This window comes from Falco cherrug, chromosome 7 (genome assembly GCF_023634085.1).
Source record: "Falco cherrug isolate bFalChe1 chromosome 7, bFalChe1.pri, whole genome shotgun sequence".
Lineage (NCBI taxonomy): Eukaryota > Metazoa > Chordata > Aves > Falconiformes > Falconidae > Falco > Falco cherrug.
In genome coordinates this window covers 22,734,168-22,756,031 of record NC_073703.1, presented here as the reverse complement: position 1 = coordinate 22,756,031, position 21,864 = coordinate 22,734,168, and the positions used below count along the sequence as shown (strand labels likewise).

Here is a 21,864-nt window from a genome sequence, read left to right as displayed (position 1 = left end):
CATTCTGGAAATGCTTGTTAATGCTACTCAGGATTGTATTTTCTTTCATGATACTCATGATCCTTCTGTGACTCACTAGATTCTTCTACTTTCGAATCTCCAAATAATAGATTCTCTACTTATGGGATAACTTTTTATTCGATAATTGTATATGCTTGTATGTTTTACGATGAAATCTCAAGCTATTAATCTTACTGCTTCTTGGCTACATACTGTTCTTTCCATGTGACACTTGTCTACAGTGATAGAGGTGCCTCTGCACTTTGTGCTGTCATTATTTTACCAACTTATTAATCAAAACATTACATTGTTGGTTTCAAAACAGAGACAATCTCTCAAAACTTAACTAAAAACTAGCCTAATTTCCCCCCCCGTTTTACCTTCAAATTTTGTCTTCCTAACATACAATTCTTCTGTAAACTTTTACCAGCTTAATTTTTGGAAGTAGTTTAATACAGCGTCATTTGCCTAAGTAATACTGTACACTTCTGAATATACAAGATAACTTTCTGATGATTTTTTTTTATTTTTAAATTGCTTACATTTTCATTTTCAGTAGTATGGTTGAGAGGTTTATGGTGACTGAGCACTGGGGAACTACAAGACCATATGCAACATTTGCCATACCATCTGTGCCGTACACCTATGGTATGTCGTCCTGAAAGAAGGGCTATGTAGAGAAAATAATTTGCTTTTCCAACGATATATTCTTCCTTCTGAAAGTGATCAAAGAGAACCTGTTGCCATGTTCAGTTTGAAAATTGATGCACTCAGATTATATTTCAAAAAGATCTGATTTTCTGTAAGTTAGGTGTAATCATTCCATATGTTGATTTATTTTAGATTTTAAAACAGTGAACAAAAAATGCAGACCTTGAAACTATATTTCACCTAAGCCAAATTATAAGTGGTTTAATATCAGAGCTTTCATGTTTCACACGTAGAGTTTGTAACTGATGTTTTAGACCACCTGTGTAGAGCTGAGACCCTACTGCATCTCTCAAGGGAAGAACAAGGGGAAAAGGGATCTTTCTGTTCCACTGAATAAGTTACTTGAGTTCAGGCAGTACAAAAGTCAGAAGAGAGATGGATTCCAGGGGTGAGTGCTAGCCAAGAAAAGCTATGGTATGTGATGAGGAATCCCATTTTAACTATAGGATTCCCAGGAATTTTGTAGGAATTTCGTTGTATAGTTTTAATTGATTTTGCATCCATATAAAAATGTCATAATTCATAATGTGTTGGATTTTTTTCCCTAAAATTGTCAGCAAAAAATGATTTCTGAAATTCATTGGCACCTTTGATTTGAAAGAATGTTGTGTCAGGTTGGTTTGACAACCAATTTGAACTTTCCCCCTAAACTGGTGTTGCTGCAGTAAGTTTTCTCTTTACATTTGTATTGTTAGTGATCCCTTCCTTAAAAATCTGTCCTAAAAGCTTTCAATACTTTGAGTCATACATTATACAATACTTTAATGTAACATTATATATAATTATTGATACTGTAAATTTACTTGGAATAGCTGAAATGTATATTTGGCTCTGAAGAGCCTATTCAGTGGGTGAATAGGAGCTGCACAATGTGCCACTCCAGCAGTTATCTCAGGGGAAAGAATGGCTTGTGACAGCAGGACTTAAAAATGTGTTTGGCAGGTTGAGCCCTTAGCTGTGGCCTGAATTAGCAGCCTCGTTTATTGTAAAATGAAGGTTTACACTGGTACTCCACTGACTTGTACAGAGTTGTGTATGATCTTGTGCATTTTTTGAAATCTTTGTCCTCAGTTTGAGAGTATTATTTTTCTCTAGAGAATATTAGAAGTGTATTTTCATTGTAACACAGCAGAATTAAACTTGCTTTGTGTGAATTTTTGTGTATGTGGATTTAGCAAATGCAGACTTAAAATAAAAATCTTACATCATGTTAAGGAAGTTGCACATACACATGTACTTATTTGTTTAAAATGCCTCTCTTATTTTTTTCTTCTAATACTACTACTACTTCTAAACTATTCTGTTAGTACTTAATCTGAATTCCAAGTCGCAGTACTTATACGGGTAAAATGGTGGAACTTTGTTAACTCTTGGTGACTCATCTTTTGTTGCTTGCTTTCTTAAAGGGTTATTAGGGTTTGTCCTACTGTGAGTAGTGAGTTCTGTAGATAGTACTGCACACCTATTTACAGGGTTTTTTTCTGTCTTTAGGACTGATGGCAAAGGAGTAAACCAACATGGCAGCTATGGTCCCACCTGTGAAGCTGAAATGGCTTGAACATCTGAACAGCTCCTGGATCACAGAAGACAGTGAATCCATTGCAACAAGGGAGGGAGTTTCTATCTTGTATGCTAAATTAGTCAGCAATAAAGAAGTAGTGCCATTGCCTCAGCAGGTGCTGTGCCTCAAAGGACCTCAGTTACCAGATTTTGAGCGGGAATCTCTATCTAGTGATGAACAGGACCACTACTTGGATGCCCTTCTTAGCAGCCAGCTGGCACTGGCGAAGATGGTATGCTCAGACTCTCCATTTGCTGGAGCACTTCGAAAACGTCTTCTTGTGTTGCAGCGTGTCTTCTATGCACTTTCTAATAAATACCATGATAAGGGTAAGGTAAAACAACAGCAGCATTCACCAGAAAGCAGTTCTGGATCAACAGATGTGCATTCTGTCAGCGAACGTCCAAGGTCGAGTACAGATGCACTCATAGAAATGGGGGTTCGGACTGGATTAAGCTTGTTATTTGCACTGCTAAGACAAAGTTGGATGATGCCTGCGTCAGGACCTGGCCTCAGTCTTTGCAATGATGTTATCCATACTGCAATAGAAGTCGTGAGCTCTTTACCACCTTTATCTTTAGCAAATGAAAGCAAGATTCCACCAATGGGGTTGGACTGTTTATCACAAGTAACAACATTTCTTAAAGGAGTAACAATTCCAAACTCTGGGGCAGACACTTTAGGTCGTAGATTAGCTTCTGAATTGCTTCTTGGTTTGGCTGCCCAACGAGGTGCCTTGCGATATCTTCTTGAATGGATAGAAATGGCTTTAGGTGCTTCAGCCGTAGTAAACACCATGGAGAAAACCAAGTTGCTGCAAAGCCCGGAAGGAATGATCAGCTTTGATTGCTTTATGAGTATACTATCACAGATGCGGCGATCTTTGGTAGGTATAGCAGCTTTGATTTTTCTACATTGTGAATGTAGTTGCAATCTTCATTTCAAATAGTTTCTCAATACTGAATACCAATTTGCAGAATAGTTTACTTAATACGTTAAAAAGGTTGGGGTTTTTTGTGAAATATTTTTTTCACTATTTCCTTTGTTACCCACTGTCTGTTCCTCTCATTCCCTGCCCGCTCACAGGTAAAGGGGAAAAGCAAAGCAATCCCTGTGTGCCACTTTTGGCGTTAGGCTCTGACGCCTTTTCTCAGGAAAAGAATCAAGGACCTAGTTGATCCACATGCGCTTTACATTTACGTTCATAGCAAAGAAGTTAGAAAGCCTGGAACTGTGTTTAAGGCTTGCTTTGCTGAATTTGGTTAGAATTCAAAGTTTTGCAATATGCCTTGTTTCCTGTTCAAAGTTATTTAAACTGGGTGTTCCTGCTGTCCAGTTAACGTGGACCTCTGCTTATATCTCTTTGGAAATCAGTAAGACTTGAGATGTTCAGCATTTTTGCTACTGCTCAGAAATTAATGTGGTAAGAAAATGAGCTGAATTGTTTGGAAGTATGGCACACTGCTTTGCATGCTGAGTGCCTACTTCTGGCCTAGATGAATAATCTTTTTGAAGCTATGAAATGATTGCACAATATGCAATCAGAAGCTGTGGCAAGCTTCTGCCTCATGCTCAGACTGAAACAGGAAATGACTTTTTCCCTGAAGCAGTCATTCTTTCCTCTCCTCTCAGTCTTGTAATGCTTGCTAATAAACATAAATTTTAAAAGCTACAAAAAATTAAAGAATAGGGATCATGAGAAGAATATGGCAGTGGCAGGATCTGAATTGAATTTAATTTCCTGATGGGCATTTTTATTTGTTGTTGGTTTTTGGGCTAGATATAAAATTAGTGACCAAATTATGGAAGATAAGTAAACAAAAAATTAATGATGATTAGTCATTTCAAAATAATAATCAATTTAAACACAAATTACATGGATTTCAGAACAAAACAGTATTAGGAGAAATCAACTCTCAACCTAGATATTTTCACAAAAATGAATAAATAAGAACGTTTAACTAGCACTTGTCACTTCTTTGTTTTCCTGAATTGTATGCATGCCGCTATCACAGCTCAGGGGAGAAAGGTCATTTACTTATGCTTATAGAAAGAGCTTTCAATTTTGCTTAAGGAAAAAATCCCTAATGTATTTTGTACAGGTGCACTGTTGCTGTGTGGAAGTATTTTTCTCATAATAACACTTAAAAATTGTAGGGATCATCTGCAGATCGAAGTCAATGGAGAGAGCCAACTAGAACCTCTGACGGCTTATGTTCTCTTTACGAGGCAGCTCTGTGTTTATTTGAAGAGGTATGTCTTTATAAACAAACTTTGATTTTAAGGTAATTGTAGTTTACTTCTCCCTCGCACATCTGATTGGTGTGTGCATGTGCGTATGGTCCAGTCTCTGCTGAGTTATTCTGGAGTAAAAGAGGAAGGCAAAAAAAGGTGAAAAACTAAGATGTAGAGAAACAAAGTAATTTAGGCAAGCTAATGATACAGTGACAGATGGTTTATGTTTTAGACCGAGAATCATAATGAGGGGAAATTAAAGTTGCATAAAACGTGACTATGGAAAGAAATGAAAATGCTACTGTAGTAAATCTCTAATCTTAATAGGTTTGTCGAATGGCGTCAGACTATTCAAGAACATGTGCCAGCCCTGACAGCATTCAAACGGGTGATGCTCCCATTGTTTCTGAGACCTGTGAAGTGTATGTTTGGGGTAGCAACAGCAGTCATCAACTGGTAGAAGGAACTCAAGAGAAAATACTTCAGCCCAAGCTTGCTCCAAGTTTTTCTGATGCACAGACGGTGAGTGATACTCATAGTGGTATGTTCTGTAACGTTTAACAGTTTTTATTTCTGAGTGTCAAGTTGTACCGAAGGTATGATGCTCAGGACTAATCACACAAGCTATTTCACTGAAAGTATCTCACTACTTTTATTGACACCTGGAAAAAACATTCTGTTTCCATTTTAATGACACACACAGATCAATATCCATGTAACAGGAATGATTGAATTAATTAACGTGCTATGAAATGCATTTGCAGATACAGATTTGCCTGTGGTTATGTTTTTGGGGTTTTGGTGTGGTGGGTTTTTTTTTTTTGAAGTATTTTTTATTTTCTACTGTTGTTTATAAGGTATTTCAATTACTCAGTCTTCTTTTTGATTGGTGGCTTTCACACCGAGGTTGCCTAGTTTAAAAGTCCAAACTGCTAACTGCTGGCACAGCAGCCTTAATTAGCTTTCTGAAAATCAATATACAGTATGCTCTTTCTACTTTCAGTGACAGATTCTGCCATTGCGACTGAGCACTTCTGTTCATGTGTGACAGAATATAATAGATTGCTTTTCTGTTACTATATTGGCTTTGCAGTGTTGACTTAAGTAAAAGCATTTTTTTGGTCACGAGACAATTTAGGTACATTCTCTGAAATTATTCCTATTGACATCACTGCTATATTTATATGCCAATGGACTGCAGGACCAAGCATCATAAAGCAAGTTTATGCATTCAAAAAACTTTGTTTGAACAAGACACTAATACACGAGTGGAATAAGTGATCTGAATGAATGGGTTACTCTTTGAACAGTGCTGTATACACCCATACCATGTTATTTTTGTGATTTCCTACTGGGATAAAGACTTTTTGCTTTAACCTTCATTGACAGTCTTTGTAGGATTGGTCTATATAAAGAAGTTAATTCACAGTAAATAGGGCTGTCACTGTGCAGTCTACCACCTGCTTTGTGCCATTTCATCACGTGGACACACAGTACTTCTAAGCTTCAGATTTGAACCTGCTTTGTACTTACGGTGTGTTAAGATTCCTATAGCAAATTATTGCAGGGTTAGTTGGTTTGCTGTTAGGTCATTCTTCAGCTGTGTGCTGACTTTCCAATAGAGGCAAGTTCATACTTTTTAAAAAAAAAACTTTTGGTCGTCTTTCTTTGTTTTTTATGTAATTGAAATGCATACTCTCAAATGGTAGTGGATTTTTAGCATTAGGCGTATTTCTGTAATGTTACCACTTGGTAAATTAAGCAAAATGTACAGTGCTTTATCAAGCTATGATGTTGTCTTTTTAATCTTAAGAAATTAAGATATCTTCAAAGACTGTCCATTTCCCTCCATGAGTCTTGGAGAACTGAAGGCAGGCTGAATTGTGTAGTCTGTAGAAGAGGTGCAAATAAATAAAATAGGTGAATCGCTATTTATATCCTTTACCTCAAGAAAATAGATTTACTCATGAAATATTTTTCAAGAATTTGAATTTTACTGCTTGCTGAAGTCCAAATTCTCCTTAGTTCTTACATGATGTTATATGAGAGGGTTAGATCAGGTAAGGAAACCTGTCATTCTTTTAAAAATACAAATTTCTAGTCATATATGTGAATTTTACATTTATCTAATCTTTATGTTTTTACTTTTTTAACCTTTTATAGATTGAAGCAGGACAATATTGTACGTTTGTTATTTCTACGGATGGTTCTGTTCGAGCCTGTGGTAAAGGCAGCTATGGGAGGCTAGGACTGGGTGACTCCAATAATCAGTCCACATTGAAGAAACTGACTTTTGAGCCTCATAGGTCTATTAAAAAAGTGTCATCTTCGAAAGGATCTGATGGTCACACTTTAGCATTTACAACAGAAGGGGAAGTCTTCAGCTGGGGTGACGGTGACTATGGAAAACTGGGACATGGAAATAGTTCAACTCAGAAATATCCCAAACTTATTCAGGGTCCTCTGCAAGGAAAGGTATGTTTTGTATGGTAGAACACCCATTTTTGTTCTGTGATGTTGTGATGTGTAAAATTTGGAATATATAAAATGTTACGAAAAAGTTCTGTGTTTTTCTAAACTTCTCTTTGAGGCTGGGTCTGCTTTCTGCAAAGCACTGAAACTTACTGTGGCCTTTAGGCATGTGATTGTGACAATGGCATTGCCAGTATGAAGTGTGAAGCTTGCTCATGTGATTTTGCTGAACTGCAGTGGCATTCCAGGAGCTGGTTGCTTTTGTTAGCTGTGGCATTAGGACTTCTAATCTAAAAGTTTTTGGTGGCTTCATTTGAAAAGTGGCTTTGTGTTGTCCTGCAAGGCCTTCTCTTCCCTGTCTGTGTTTTGGCCAGTGTTTTAAACGTCCACTGATGATGCTTTTTGCTGCTGTAAGACTAGAATATCTTTACTTTAAATTTGCTTGATAAATAAGTCATGGCCAGTTTCATGTGTAAACATGTCTCCTTAGTACGCTGATTTCCACTTACCAAATACTAAATAGAAAAGATTGCAAGGATTAACTTGTGTGTATTTTCTCCACACATGTGAACAAGTTGATTGACGTAGACTGATTCTGAAATTTGACTTCTGCAAGCTTTCAAGCTTCCTATTCAGTTTGTGTAAAAACTTGATGTTTATTTTTGCATGTAACATAGGTTGTTGTATGTGTATCTGCTGGATACAGACACAGTGCCGCTGTTACAGAAGATGGAGAGCTATATACATGGGGAGAAGGAGACTTTGGAAGATTAGGTAATTTTAAAATTTCATGAGATTCATTTGCAAGAATTGTTACGGATAATGATACTGTACGTGTATTTGCCTTGTTCTGTTATTGTCCCCTCTAAATACACGTACACATGTGTACACAGGTGTGTGTATGCAGGTGACTGTATTAAAATAGTGTAGAGACTCTTAAACAGTTTTAACGCAGTTAATTTTACACGGATTTTTTTTTTTTAAATTCTTTTCAGGAAAAGCTGCCTTTGTTTATTCGTAAAACAATATAAGATTGCCACTGCCGCTCTAAATATAAACAGTAGACATTTTAAGTGAACTGGAATTTTAGTTAAATGTGATCTAGTGATGGTAGGATGGCTCTTTGAACAGCCCTGAATAACTGGCTAATAAAATCAAGGGTCTGATTTGAATGTGATGCTAACAAGGAAACTTGAAGTTAAGTTTGCTGGAATGACTTAATGTCCTTTTACCTTAATAGGTCAAAAAAGTTAAATTTAACTGAAACAAAACCTATGGTGTTTCTATTTCCTCATCGTTGCTGTGCAGCTGACATGCCTAGTGTAAACCCTTCTCCAGAGGTTCGGCTGCAGCAACAGATTTGGCTTAGAAAACTGATTCAAGTTGAGCGTCAGTTCCTTCATGCTGTCTTTGCTTTGACTGTCAGATCACCAAGTAGAGGGGTGAAAGCAAGTAACTGACAGGGGCAGAAGATGAGGATAGTGTAATAAAACTTGACTGGCACTGGTTTTCAGGGTAATCAGTAGAAGTGCTGAGCCTATACTTGCTGTTAAGAAAAGAACACTGCATTAGAGCATTAACCTACAAATCTGGGGGGGGCTGTGGAAATGTTCTCATTGAGTTTTAGGTTAATGTGGGTTTTTTACGTGATTTGGGGAGCTTGAAGTATGCAATGGTGAGTTCCAGTGTGCAGCTAAAAGTAGCATTTAATTAGGTCGGTGTAACTTGTTCAAACCAGTTATGTATACCATGTGTAGTATTCTTTTCCCTCTGCTCCCCGTTTTTCTTCGATATCTCCAGAATTTCTGTTTATAAGACATGTAACTCATGCTTATTATGAAGTAGGTGATACTATAAAGTATTTGGCTTCCGCAGAAAGGACCAGTTGGAATTGTCGCTATCTAAAACTAACTAGTTTGCTGGTTTTATTTGTCTGTGCAGTATATAAGCTTGTACTGACAGTAGTAAGTAGGAGTGTGCCCTTATTCTAGCTTCCTCGTGCTGTCCAGTGTTAGGAAGCACAGCTACTTAAATCAACTAGTATTAAAGGCAATTGTACTAGTAATTATTTTTATTTCTTTTAAACTAGGTAGAAAATAGCCCTAAGATTTAGTGGCAGTAAGGTATGAACAAGTGTTCTGGAGTGTGTCTTATAAAAAGGAAATGTTTGCTAACCTTACTGAAGATCTCTTTCAAACCTTACTAAGAATCTTTCCAAAAAGTGGGCAGAAATTATCATTTGTGTCAATTACATGTATATGGGTTTTGCGAAATCTTACTGAGATTACAAACCATAAGCAGAATTTAAATCTTCACAAAAAGAACATACATTTTTCTTTTTTCCCTAGGTCATGGTGACAGCAACAGCCGCAACATTCCAACTTTAGTAAAAGATATTAGCAATGTAGGAGAGGTTTCCTGTGGCAGTTCACACACAATAGCTCTGTCCAAAGATGGGAGAACAGTGTGGTCATTTGGAGGAGGAGACAATGGTAGGTAAAAATAACATTTTGGGAGTAATTTTTGTCTTACTTCATCTACCTTGTAGCCTCAGTTCTCCTTGCAGTTTGGTTTTTTTGTTGGGGTTGGTTGTTACATTTTTTTGTCATTTGGTAGCTGTTCAAGAAAAGGATTTTAGTAAAATCTTAATATAATAATACATGAAGTTTAACTGCAAAATTATAGACTTTAAAAAAGATTATCAGAAGGAAGAGGGGTTTCACAGAGCAGAAGGCTCCATGAAAGCATGAACAATTGTGGAAAAACCACTTTGCTGATAACTTTCAAATAAACTCAGTCATTTGATACGGTAATAACTGTTTTCACGTACTAGAAACTGTTGCATTTTAAAGTGCCTCTTGAAGAAACGTTTCTCATCTCAAAAATGAAAGGCTTCTAACTTTCATTGCCAGTAGTTGCTTTGTCAAACACAGAATTATTTATTTTCAACTATTACTGTATTTAGCTAAATTTGCTTATGCTGATAGATAAAAATTAAAACTCAGGTTGAAATTGCTGTATTACTGGTTTCTTAGCCTAGTGTGAGAAGAGAGGAAAACGCAGGCTACAGAAATCTCATAATCAAATTGGTGGCTAGTAGAACTGGGTAGGAATTTAAATTTTGTTCAGAAGCTAGCTCTGACATGCACATACAGAATGGTTTCCACTCCGCTGTCTCCCTCTTTCTGTAATTTCAGTTGCAAAATAAGTTTTTAACAGGACGGGAATCTTAACCTTCACAAAATATTGGAGTTTGCTCTTCTGTTTCAGTAAATTAGAAAGAATTTGGGTTTTGGGTATTAATAATGTGGTACTGAAATATTGTTGTAGGAAAGTTAAACCAGCATGAATCAATGCTTTGCAGAAATTGTCAGTCTTTGTAGTATATTTCACATTTGATCTGGGGTTTTCTCCTTCCTTTTGAGGTATATTATTCTGTCAACACACTGACATGGTCTAGTGACAGTCCTTGTTTCTGAGGTCATTGATTGAAAATAGTGAAGTTGTGGATACAAACAGCTGTTTTCAAGAGAACTTAAATGGAGAATAAGGAATAAATATATTAATCATTACACAGATGCACACAGCTGTTAGGAAAAAAATGCAGGAAAGCAAGAAAGTTGTTTTTTTCAAGTCACTTTATAAAGTAATTTTTTTTTTTTTTTTTTGCCAAATATGAAAAGATTAGTGTTTTGGAAGGCTTTAGTAGTTAAACAGCAGGCAATGAATAGTGTAGATATATGGAAGGAATATTTCTGGTTTTAAATAGATATCTGTTTCCTGAAGTCTGTAATTACAGCAGTTGAAAGAGACTAGGTTTTATAAAAAATGTAATATGTTTTAATTTTAAAATTATACTCTTGACATTTTTTTAAAATCCAAAAAGAGTTCTTTTTTGGTACTTCTAATTGTCATAGTTTATATATTAAAAATACCTTCCACTTGTGTTTCCTCCTTTTATAGGCAAACTTGGTCATGGTGACACAAATAGAGTATATAAACCTAAAGTTATAGAAGCCTTGCAAGGAATGTTTATTCGAAAAGTTTGTGCTGGCAGCCAGTCTTCACTGGCCTTGACATCAACAGGGCAGGTAGGCAAAAACAAGTTTTCATTCAAATTGTGAGAGCTGATGAAGATGGTGTGGTTTCATTATTTCAGCATTTAGTATTTTGACCTGAGAAAATATTCAACTCTTACTTATATTTAAGTTCTTGATTACAGATTGCTTAAGTACTGAGATCCTAATGTGCTAGAGTAATTCAAAACGTGCTGAAGAGTCATGCAGAACTACACTTTTTCAAGTGTCTTGCTTAGCCACAGAAAATGAATTACTTTGAGGTTAATAAACGTAACCAGTGCAAAATCAAATGGGATTCAGGAAGCAAAGTGGGCTCTGGAAGCAAAAAACAGTGAAATGCTTGTAATTTTTAATGCATTAACCAACCCAGGTGGCTAAGCGATTCAATATCTTTTTAAAATATATGTGTATTTTAGAATATAGGTGTTAACTGAAAGTTTTATTTCTAATCTGAACAATCTCAGGAGAGCCTGCAGGTAAATGTTTAGGCGGTAAATGAGAGCCCTTACCGGCATGATGTATATCCATGTCATACAACAAGCATTTGCATACATGCAACCTAACTGACCCCCAGTGTCACCCCACTGGGATTCGAAGGCAGTGGGTTTTTAAAGTATGGATTACAAATTCTGGAGTTTGGTGTAGCAGTTTCTTTTCTTGCAACAGCCTCCCCATGTGGCCAGTGATCTGGGTGGCTGGGCGGGCAGAAGTGTAGGTTGTATGAAGCAGACGCTGATGTTTTGTGGTTGTTTGCTCTAGGTGTATGCATGGGGCTGTGGTGCATGCCTTGGCTGTGGCTCTTCAGAGGCAACTGCTCTCAGACCCAAGCTTATTGAAGAACTGGCTGCTACAAGGATAGTTGATATTTCGATTGGTGACAGTCACTGTTTGGCACTTTCTCATGGTAAAAAGAATAAGGTGTAAAACCCCCATAATTGTCCTCTTGATTAAAAGCAGCTGTATCTCAGGTTTTGTTTTCTACTTTATTTCTGTTTATAGACAATGAAGTTTATGCTTGGGGCAACAATTCAATGGGACAGTGTGGTCAGGGAAACTCTACTGGTCCCATTACTAAGCCGAAGAAAGTAAGTGGCTTAGATGGAGTTGCAATTCAACAGATTTCAGCAGGAACGTCCCATAGCCTTGCCTGGACAGCTCTTCCAAGGGACAGGTAACAATGACATTGGGGGACAGGTATATTGTTTTCTGTATACAAGTCCACTTTGGGATATGTTGAACTTTTAACTCTTTCCTGAAGGTGTTGACTGTGTCGTGCATTTCAAGTATTCTGCTTGTAATGATTTGGACCGGAGAGTCTTTTCTTCTCTCTTCCTCTCTCCTCTCCCGTCCCCATCTCTCTATTTTTATATTGTTACGGATTTCAAGTGAAAATTTAGCAGCACCAAGGATTTGGATATTAGTTCTTTGTATATGAAGATTTCTTAATCTGCTGTTAAAGTTACCTCTACTAAAAATCCACAAGTTAGGCAGTAGAAGGAGAAACAACTAAGTATTTTTTTTTATTTTGTGCTTCTGACAAGATTTTTTTATGGCTTAGACAATTTCCTTTAGTGTAACAGGGGGTAGACTAACCAAAGTACTTTGGGAGATGGGGAAGTGTAGACAAATTACTGATGTGGATTTAGATGTCTTAACAAATTTCTGGATGGCTGCGTGTTAACCTAAACTAAAAACAGGTACTAAAGTAAATACTTCGGTTATTAATATACAGTAACTGAAAGACTACTTTGTTGCACCAAAGACACGAGCCAAGTGATTTGACTGAACCGGTAAACTTTAATTTATATATGGACTAACACAAAGGAATAGAAAAACTTAGTATTTGAAAGATAATTCAGGAAGAATTTCAAATGCCCTGTTTTAAAGGGAGCTATCTTAAAAGAATCAACTCAGAGGTGACACTCAGACAGTACTAAGTGGTACTACTCTTTCTGAGTTCTTCCTGTTTGTAATAAAATCTCCTTACAATCTGGCATTTGTGTTTAAAAAAAAAAAAAAAAAAAAAAAGCGCTTTGTGAATATTGATCAGCTTTTGCTTCAGTCAGATTAAATACATATGGCTTTATATTTATGGCATTGTAGGTGTTTTTGTTCATAAATGAGGAGTGATTTGTAAAGAACTTCTCAGAAAAGAGAGCGGAGAACAACCTTCAAGGAAGTTAGTCTGCCTCAATCATGTTAGTTTGTTCTAAGAAAGAAATAGGTTCATTCAAGCATGTACTCAACTGTTAATTTATTAAAGCAATTAGAATATTTTCAGTAGTTAATTTACTTTGATGTTTGATTCCAGGCAAGTTGTGGCATGGCACAGACCCTATTGTGTAGACCTTGAAGAAAGTACCTTTTCGCATCTTCGTTCTTTTCTTGAGCACTACTGTGACAAAATTAACAGTGAAATCCCCCCTCTGCCTTTTCCTTCATCAAGGTATATATATACAGCATATGAATGTTACAGATTTGTAGTCTTTTCTTTAACAAGTGTAAGTCTGGGTTATTTGTTCATTCAGGTGCCGTTTGTATAACAGGAAGTTTTCAGTGCCTCAAATGTAGCAGGATCTTTTGTCTGGAATTTATTTTAATTATGCATTGAATTACGTATTTGTTTTTAGAGTTATCCTTCAAAAAACACTTTTCTGTATAATTGCAATGCATGATTTCTGTACATTATCTCTGCTTTGCCAGTTCTTCCTCCTGTAAGCGGTTTGGGGAGATCCTTACTGACTAATCCACTGATAAGCTCAGGCCAGGACAAACCCTCTTCAAGTGATAACCCATTGGTCCATACATCCAGTGGTGGGCTAACAGTGTGTGATGCTCAGAGCAGGAGATGGGTAGTTGCCATTGCATTTTGCATTGGGGTCAGTGCTCTGGCAAAACCCTGTTTCTATCTAAGGAGTTAGGGTATTTTTTCCACAAGCATTTTTAGCCTGTGGGGGTGGGCTATTTCCTTCTGGCGGCTCAAGGTCTCTGATCACCTCTGGAGAGCTAGAAATAGTTCAGAATGCATGAAAGCTCTTTAAAGGTCATGTATGATTCTGTCATTCAGGTTATATCAAGTAGCATAACTTTTCCGTCTGAATGAACAAAATGAGAAAAGCATTTTTTTCAGGAAATGACAGGCTAGGAAACTTTGTAATGAGGTATAGTATTAACAGTCAGAGCAGTTTGCGTCTGATACAGACAAGGTTACTAGTGGACAGTTTGGGATGTTTCATGATGAGTTCCACATGGGTGGTTTTTTTTCCTTTTTTTTTTTTTTTTTTTTAAAAATAAGATACTCCATTAGATTTGAAAATGCAAGCTGCTTCTCACAAACATGAGATTTGTAGACAGGAAATGTCACTTAGCTTTGAAATACATGTGCAAGAAGCATTTTCCTTGCTTTAGATATGGGGAGCCTTTATGCATTTCCGCAAATCTGTCTTTTCTGGAAGGTGCTCCAGAAAATGAGATGCAGTAAAACTTACTGATAATCAGCTATCTTGATAGTGCCATATTGACTTAAAATAGCCTCTTGACAAATCGTCAGTAATCGTTATTACAGCTTCCACATTTGAGCCTTTTCATCAAAGGTGACTTTTTAAATGTATTGCTATAAAATACGAAAGCATGAATGTTTCCTCACTAACATTTGCAAAACCCACTGGAAATATCAAAGGTCCTTATGAATCCTTTTCCTTGCTACAAAGTTTTTCAACAGTTTTCTTCTCTAAGAGGGCTAGAAATTAATATCCTGACTTTTCATTTTTAATCTGACTGTTGTACTCCTAAATCTTCTGAGAGAAGACTACATTTATTACTTAAAAGTTTAGTTTTTTTCTTTTGAGAGGAATATATTTGTTTATTTATTTGTGTGTTTTGGGATGATTTTGCCTCCTAGTTCATGAGGCTAGTTCTCTAAACTGAATGCCTCTTGGAATTGTTGTCCACAAAGACACTTTTCTGTATTCTACTTTTGTTTTTTGTTCTTTTTAAGGAGACCGGCAGTAGCTTTTCAGAGGAGTTTCTTTAAAGGCCCACTTGTAATTTACTTATCTTTCTCATGTGCAAAATCAAATGAGAGTTAAAAGCTTAGTGCACTAGTAAGTGAAAGGGAGTAAGGCTAATAATAGGAGAGATTAACAGGGGTGTATGTCTCTACAGGGAACATCACAATTTTCTTAAGTTGTGTTTGAAGCTGCTTTCTAATCATCTTGCACTTGCACTGGCTGGAGGTGTAGCTACTAGCATTCTTGGCCGGCAAGCTGGTCCTCTTCGAAATTTGTTGTTTAGACTGATGGACTCTTCTGTCCCTGATGAAATTCAGGAAGTAAGTAATGCTTTTTTGTTTACATGTGAAAGTTCTTCTACTCTCTTTTCTTTCTTCCTTTTTTTGACTGTGTAATTAGAGATTTTTCTGACTTTCTGAACTTGTCATTCTGATGGACACAATTCTGACTTTTTTACTCATTTAATTGCCATCACTGTTTCATGATCTGAAAGCAGAGGAGCGTATTTGTATAAGAATTTCAAAAGCTTCTTTTATTTTGTAACATTTTAATTATTACTGCTTGTCATAACGAGCTTGAAAAGTTCATGTTGTGGACTGAGGAACTGACTTGAGTAACTTCTCCTGAGATGGCACTCTTACATGAAGTAGCAACTTACAAAGAATTTTTTATTGTTTTGACAATACGTTGGTCTCATTTCATTGCTTCAGTGTGCTGCATTATCTTTGCATCACAGAATAAAAGATTAATGTTCTACTGTATCATAGAATTCTGATGTTAAATGACAGTAAGTGGATGTTTTGGATATATCCTGTGTGACGTTCTGTGTTTTTTAGAGATACAGTTGAGTTGATGCTTTCCCCCCTCTCCGTGCCCCCACTGTAAAAGTATTTTCTGCTGCTCTAATTTTAGGTCGTAATCGAGACTCTCTCAGTAGGAGCAACTATGCTGCTTCCTCCATTGCGGGAGAGAATGGAATTGCTGCATTCTCTTCTGCCCCAAGGTCCTGACAGATGGGAAAGCTTATCGAAAGGACAGGTAAGGTCAAGTAAAAATACTCTGTACTTTGAAAGCAGTTGGTTTGGGGTTTGTTGGTTGGGTTTTTTTCCCCTAGAACATTTTGAACAGTGAGGTGGGCCTCATTTGCAGAGTGGAAGCACATTGTTGGTACAATGCAGTGCAAAGCCAAACTTTACAAAATCTGTGGGTAGCCTGGCTAAATCAGAATATAGTGAGGGAGGGAGAACTACGTGATTTCTCAGGTGAAGTTTGACTACAGAAAGGTTAGGAATTGCTGTGGTAGAGTATCTAGACAAGTTTAAAAATTAGGTATTTTTGAATACTAGCCTGATAGTCTTGGTAACAAAAAAATTAACTATATTCTGGGAAGAATACCTGTATAGTGCTTTTCCTATATGGATTTCACCCTGCTTTGCAAAGATGACTGGGGTGTTCCTATTTTCTTTTTCTGTCTTGAATGTAAATAACAAGAATTAATGCAGGAATTAACTTGCCCAGTATCCTACAAACGGAAGGAAAGAAGTTCAAGGAACTGTCTTTCAGGGCAATAGGAACTGAAGCTTCAGCAGCAGTCTCAGATTAAAAAATGAGATAAACTTTTATTCAGTTCTGTACACACGGGATCCTGATCCTGGTCAAATCCTTTACTTTACACACTATGGAATAGACTGGTTTACACTGACACTGAAACTATGAAGAAGAATCTTCTGATGCTAATTTTCTAAAGATTTCTGAAGATTAGTAGTTGTACAGACTAAAACCCCTGGCAGTTACTAGATCAGATTTTTCAGGATTCATAACCAGCACCAGAGGGGAATAATAAGGAAGACTGAAGGTCATTGCTCTGCATCTGCCACCTCCGTTGTTCTAATGGCTTTTTACACTTTCTGTTTTTCATATGTATTTATTAGAATAATTGCCCCGCTGTCCCCCTAGTAATCAGATAAGTAGGACAAGCTGGAGAAAGCATTTGGTCCAATGTCTAATATCTTTCCCTTAATCTCAGATTTTTTTTACTAGGTATGGTCATCTAATTCAGTATATTTATCTATCTATTCTCTAATACTTCAGCAGCAGGAAAAACTGTTTGGATTTTTTTGGTAAAGTCCTCCAGCTTATTTTCATGTCTCAGTAGAATATCTTTATTGCATAACTATGTCTGATGCTTTTTTCTTTTTAGATTATTATTTTATCTTCATTAACAAAGAGTATTTCTCGTGTCTAAACGTTTTTCTTTAGCGAATGCAATTGGACATTATTCTGACAAGCTTGCAGGACCACACACATGTAGCTTCCCTGCTTGGCTATAGCTCACCGTCTGATGCCACAGAAACTTCCTCATTATGTATCAGCTATGGAAATCTCTCTGATCAAACGTATGCTATCCAGAGCAGTCATCCGGATACTCATCTAGCTGAAATCTTAATGAAGACTCTTCTAAGAAATCTGGGATTTTATACGGTATGTATAGGCCTTGTAGTTAGTTATTTATTTTTCTTAATGTCCATGAATTTTGAATACTTAGGGTGAAAAGAGTTTCCCTGCTTTCAGAAAATGGTGCTCTTTTTGTTTAGCTAAAGTAGTAGTGCCTTGTGTATTTCTCCTGAAGTGGACAAACATCAGCTAAGTCATCTCATCATTATGGTTCTAATGTTACTATAGTGGTATTTGTTGTTTAACTTGGCTTATGTAAATGTAGTATTGGTTTCATACCAGACTAAAGTACTTAATTACTCTTGCTTTGGCTTCAAAAATTTTTGGAAGATAGAATGTAATGTAACACATCAAGTGAGTAGATCGTGTGGAATCCTTTGTGTCAGTGTAATCTCAGCCACTAGAGAAGGATAGCCAGAACCAGAACCAGGAATCTGTTTAACTTCACTAGAGTAACTACCGTATAGTAGTGAAGCAAGTACAGGTCAGCCATCTTCTTATACAGAGCATGTGAAACAGATTGTTGTTCTTAGAAAGTGTAGGGGAGTGTAAGAGTAACTGACTCACCTTTTTATTCAACTAGCCAGTTAAATAGAACAGTGGAAGAAATCAGAGATCATTACTTCTCTGGCGTAGTATCCCTAGCTCCTGAGGGTGAGGGCTGGTAGTTGTTTGTTCTTTTTTCTAGACCTCTGCCAGTCATCTAGCTTGAGCTATCTGCCTTGAATTTTGTACTTGAAATGAACTCTTTTTTTTTTTTTTTAACTGATTTCAGAATGAATTCAAGCAGTCATCTGCCTTCTGCTCCTGTTATTGCTATCCTAGATAGTGCAAGGAAGGATTCTAATCTGAAACATTTTATGTATCAGCCCACAATAAATTCTAAAGGGTTATATATTTTAACATACTGTGATTTTTGGGGACCAGGGTGGGGAATGAGTTTCTTCATCCAATTACCGTTGGTGAGTTAAACAGAAAATATTTCTGTATCCCAAAATACCCTTTTTAGAATAGAAATGTTGGCTTGACAGCTATCACAGTCACTACTGTGACATTCTAAACAATTGTGATTTTGAGTTCGGTTATCCGATGATCCACTTGACGTTACCAGATTTCTTCAATAATTACAGGTGCACATGGTAAAGTATTGTTGGAAGTAGTGTTGGAAGACGCAGTTGATGGTTCTTTTTTCTCCCCACTTTTGTCATAACAGGACCAAGCCTTTGGGGAACTGGAAAAAAACAGCGATAAGTTTTTACTGGGTACATCATCATCAGAAAACAGCCAACCAGCTCATCTTCATGAGCTTTTATGTTCACTGCAGAAACAGTTGCTGGCTTATTGCCACATCAACAGTGTCAGTGAGGTGTGTGTCCTTGTTTTTATTGTTTAGGGTGGGGAAAAAAGAAATTCAATGTGCATGAGCACCAGAATGTTGTAATGTTCCTGTTGAAAATCGTTGTGAGTATTTGAAAGTTAAACTGCTTTAAATACATTTACAGACTTATGGTTGTTTCCTTCCTTCTAGAATTCCAGCAGTGTGGCACTACTTCACAAACACCTTCAGCTTTTATTGCCTCATGCTACAGATATCTATTCCCGTTCTGCTACGCTGCTGAAGGAGAGCTCATGGAACGGTAGCGTTGGAGAAAAACTGAGAGGTAAATGTTTGCGGTAAAATCACTAATGGTGGCTCCATAAGCTTAGGGCTTGTTAGTTTAGATTTGAATACTAAACCACCTTATTTTCCATATATCTGCATAAAGTAGACATCCCAAGCCTCCCCAAAAGGAGGAGATTAACTATCTACCCAAGGATAGCATCTGGTTCGTGGCTTCAATAGAACATTTTGCATGCAGGAAGAGTACTGAATAGAGAGGATATTGTCTGTGCATTATTGTTTCAGTTCTGTTAGTTCTAGATTTCTCTTCTTGAAAGTACATTTTTTTGAGATGACTGAAAAGTGCAGTAGTAAAATATATATATTTTTTTAATAGATTTTGTATAGATAATAATTATTAAACAAACCCCCCAATTCAACATATACAATTGAGACATTTGGAGACAGCTGAGGTATTTTCATGCAGTTCTTTTGTACTTGTTAAATTGTGCTTGAAATATATCATTCAGAATATATTTTTTTTTCCTCTGTAGATGTAATTTATGTATCAGCTGCTGGTAGCATGCTGTCTCAGATTGTCAACTCATTATTGTTACTGCCAGTATCAGTAGCTCGGCCTTTGTTGAGTTACCTGCTAGATCTGTTGCCACCTTTAGATCGTCTTAATAGACTGTTACCTGCTGCAGCCCTTTTAGAAGATCAAGAACTACAGTGGCCACTTCATGGTAAGTGTAATAACTAACACACTTTTAATCTGAAAAATAAAGATCAGCATGTCACCTTTTGTGTAGTGGAAGTTTAACTTCCCCTTTTAAGTTGTCCTTTTTTTTTTTTTTTTTTTTTTTTTTTTTTAAGCTAAGTGTCTTGCTACATCTCCTTTTCAAATTCTTAAATGTATTGACATCCCTTGCTGTGAAATACTTTGAGCTGCAGGCAGAATTCTTTGTTCTGTCAACTCAAAATGTACATTGATTTGAGTGGGAATCTAAAAGCAATATTTGAAATATGTATTGATATATAAAAATACTATGTTTGTAATACATGAAACTACCATTCTATTCTTGTAAAAGAAACACTGATTTTATCATCTGGGCAACAGTGACTAATTTAACAATTCATTGCTAATACTTGTAGGTGGACCTGAATTAATTGATCCCGCGGGAGTGCCCTTACCACAGCCTGCCCAGTCTTGGGTATGGCTTGTGGATCTGGAGAGAACAGTAGCTTTGCTTATTGGGCGGTGTCTTGGTGGCATGCTTCAAGGGCCCCCAGTGTCCCCTGAGGAGCAAGATACAGCATATTGGTTGAAAACTCCACTTTTCAGTGATGGAGTGGAAATGGATATTCCTCATTTAGGTAAGCTGTTAAATGCAGGTGTCTAATTATCATTGTAAATATTTGTGTTCAGTTTTGAAATTCCTGACGATGTTTGAGTAAGTCTGTGTACTTAGGGATTGTCTTTCAGCATTCTTGTCTATTTACGTAGTAATACAAGAAGTTGGAAAACGGATATTTAAGTATATGCTGTAGTTTACAAAGGGTCTTGGAAATGCATATGGAAGAAAAAGATCTGTAGTTTCTCAGTGAAAGAAGTAACACAGGCTTCACTGAGTTAATTTTAAATGCTTTTCTCTTGGATGCTCAGCATTTAGCAGACACACCACAGGCTCCATTGTTCATAATAATTATTGAAAGATATTATCTTAAATTATAGTTTACTTTAAAAATGTAATTTTAATTTATTAGAAATAATACTATTGACAAGAAAACGTCAATCCTTCTGATCTGCCGGAACTGTTAACAGGACTCAGCATTAGTATTTCTAGTCATTCCTTCCTATTTGAATAATGCACTCGCTGCTGCTTCTCTGTGGCCTGTTTCTCTTAGTTCACCTCTCCTTCCTCTGATCCTGAATAGACTACTTCAAAACTTATTTACAAGACATAGTATTTTGAAATGAGTCCATGCAGTAACTGTAGGTATATGACTGTATAGTTCAGGTAGAACTAATGATCCAGGATTATGCTATTGAAGCAGAGTTAGATAATACCCCTAAATCTTCAGTGGTTTTACATGAATTGTAACGCTGAGTCACTTTATTCCTTATGTAATGTGAGTTTCTAGTTGGACAATGAGATGTCTTGATTTTAGTTTTTTTAAAAATGGAGAGTGAAAGCTGGTTTACACACTTTTTATATAGATGATTGTAATCCTCAGTGTGTGGAGTTCCATTTCTTAGGTATTTCCCTTCTGTTAGACAAATGCATGAGCTCCTTACTGGAAGTGGCCCTATCTGGAAATGAGGAACAGAAGCCCTTTGATTATAAGCTGAGACCTGAGATTACAGTCTACGTTGATTTGGCCTTGGGTTGTACAAAAGAGCCAGCAAGGAGCCTTTGGATCAGTATGCAAGACTATGCTGTTAGTAAAGGTAAGATGTTGAAAATGTGTGTATGTGGTGTTAAAAGCATATTGCATGCTTCAACTTCATGTCTAGCAGAATCCTGTCTTTTCTTTGCCAATGACTTCTGATTCTGTGATATCATAAACTTAAATTTATTTTCATGTTCCAGGATCTTTCTTCTGCTTTTTCTTTTACGTACTTTTGATGTTGATTCCAGTGCTTGGCAAACACGTAGTTCAGTGTTCTTTTTCCCTCCAAATTAGAAAAAAGAGAGACTCTTGTTTGTTTACTCACTTGTTGGTGTTTCTGTTTTCCTA

General features: G+C 36.7%; 1 protein-coding gene across 20 annotated transcripts in view; it reads left to right on the top strand.

The window, feature by feature from the left end:
- The window catches only part of HERC1 (HECT and RLD domain containing E3 ubiquitin protein ligase family member 1), a 109,822-nt gene that overhangs the window by 23,315 nt on the left and 64,643 nt on the right, over window positions 1-21,864 (top strand). For 12 of the 20 annotated variants that reach the window (XM_055717275.1, XM_055717268.1, XM_055717270.1 and 9 more), the window contains exons 1-19: window positions 551-648; window positions 2,203-3,158; window positions 4,430-4,525; window positions 4,835-5,029; window positions 6,671-6,982; window positions 7,657-7,753; window positions 9,328-9,471; window positions 10,943-11,070; window positions 11,818-11,962; window positions 12,058-12,229; window positions 13,370-13,504; window positions 15,223-15,388; window positions 15,981-16,106; window positions 17,328-17,549; window positions 18,736-18,888; window positions 19,051-19,183; window positions 19,677-19,868; window positions 20,278-20,499; window positions 21,383-21,574. In XM_055717275.1, coding sequence (XP_055573250.1) covers window positions 2,229-3,158; window positions 4,430-4,525; window positions 4,835-5,029; window positions 6,671-6,982; window positions 7,657-7,753; window positions 9,328-9,471; window positions 10,943-11,070; window positions 11,818-11,962; window positions 12,058-12,229; window positions 13,370-13,504; window positions 15,223-15,388; window positions 15,981-16,106; window positions 17,328-17,549; window positions 18,736-18,888; window positions 19,051-19,183; window positions 19,677-19,868; window positions 20,278-20,499; window positions 21,383-21,574 — 3,760 coding nt within the window. In that variant the 5' untranslated portion in view covers window positions 551-648; window positions 2,203-2,228. Of the gene's footprint in view, window positions 1-550; window positions 649-2,202; window positions 3,159-4,429; window positions 4,526-4,834; window positions 5,030-6,670; window positions 6,983-7,656; window positions 7,754-9,327; window positions 9,472-10,942; window positions 11,071-11,817; window positions 11,963-12,057; window positions 12,230-13,369; window positions 13,505-15,222; window positions 15,389-15,980; window positions 16,107-17,327; window positions 17,550-18,735; window positions 18,889-19,050; window positions 19,184-19,676; window positions 19,869-20,277; window positions 20,500-21,382; window positions 21,575-21,864 lie in introns of those variants that run through there. The other 8 variants (XM_055717283.1, XM_055717285.1, XM_055717272.1 and 5 more) reach the window with 3 other exon arrangements.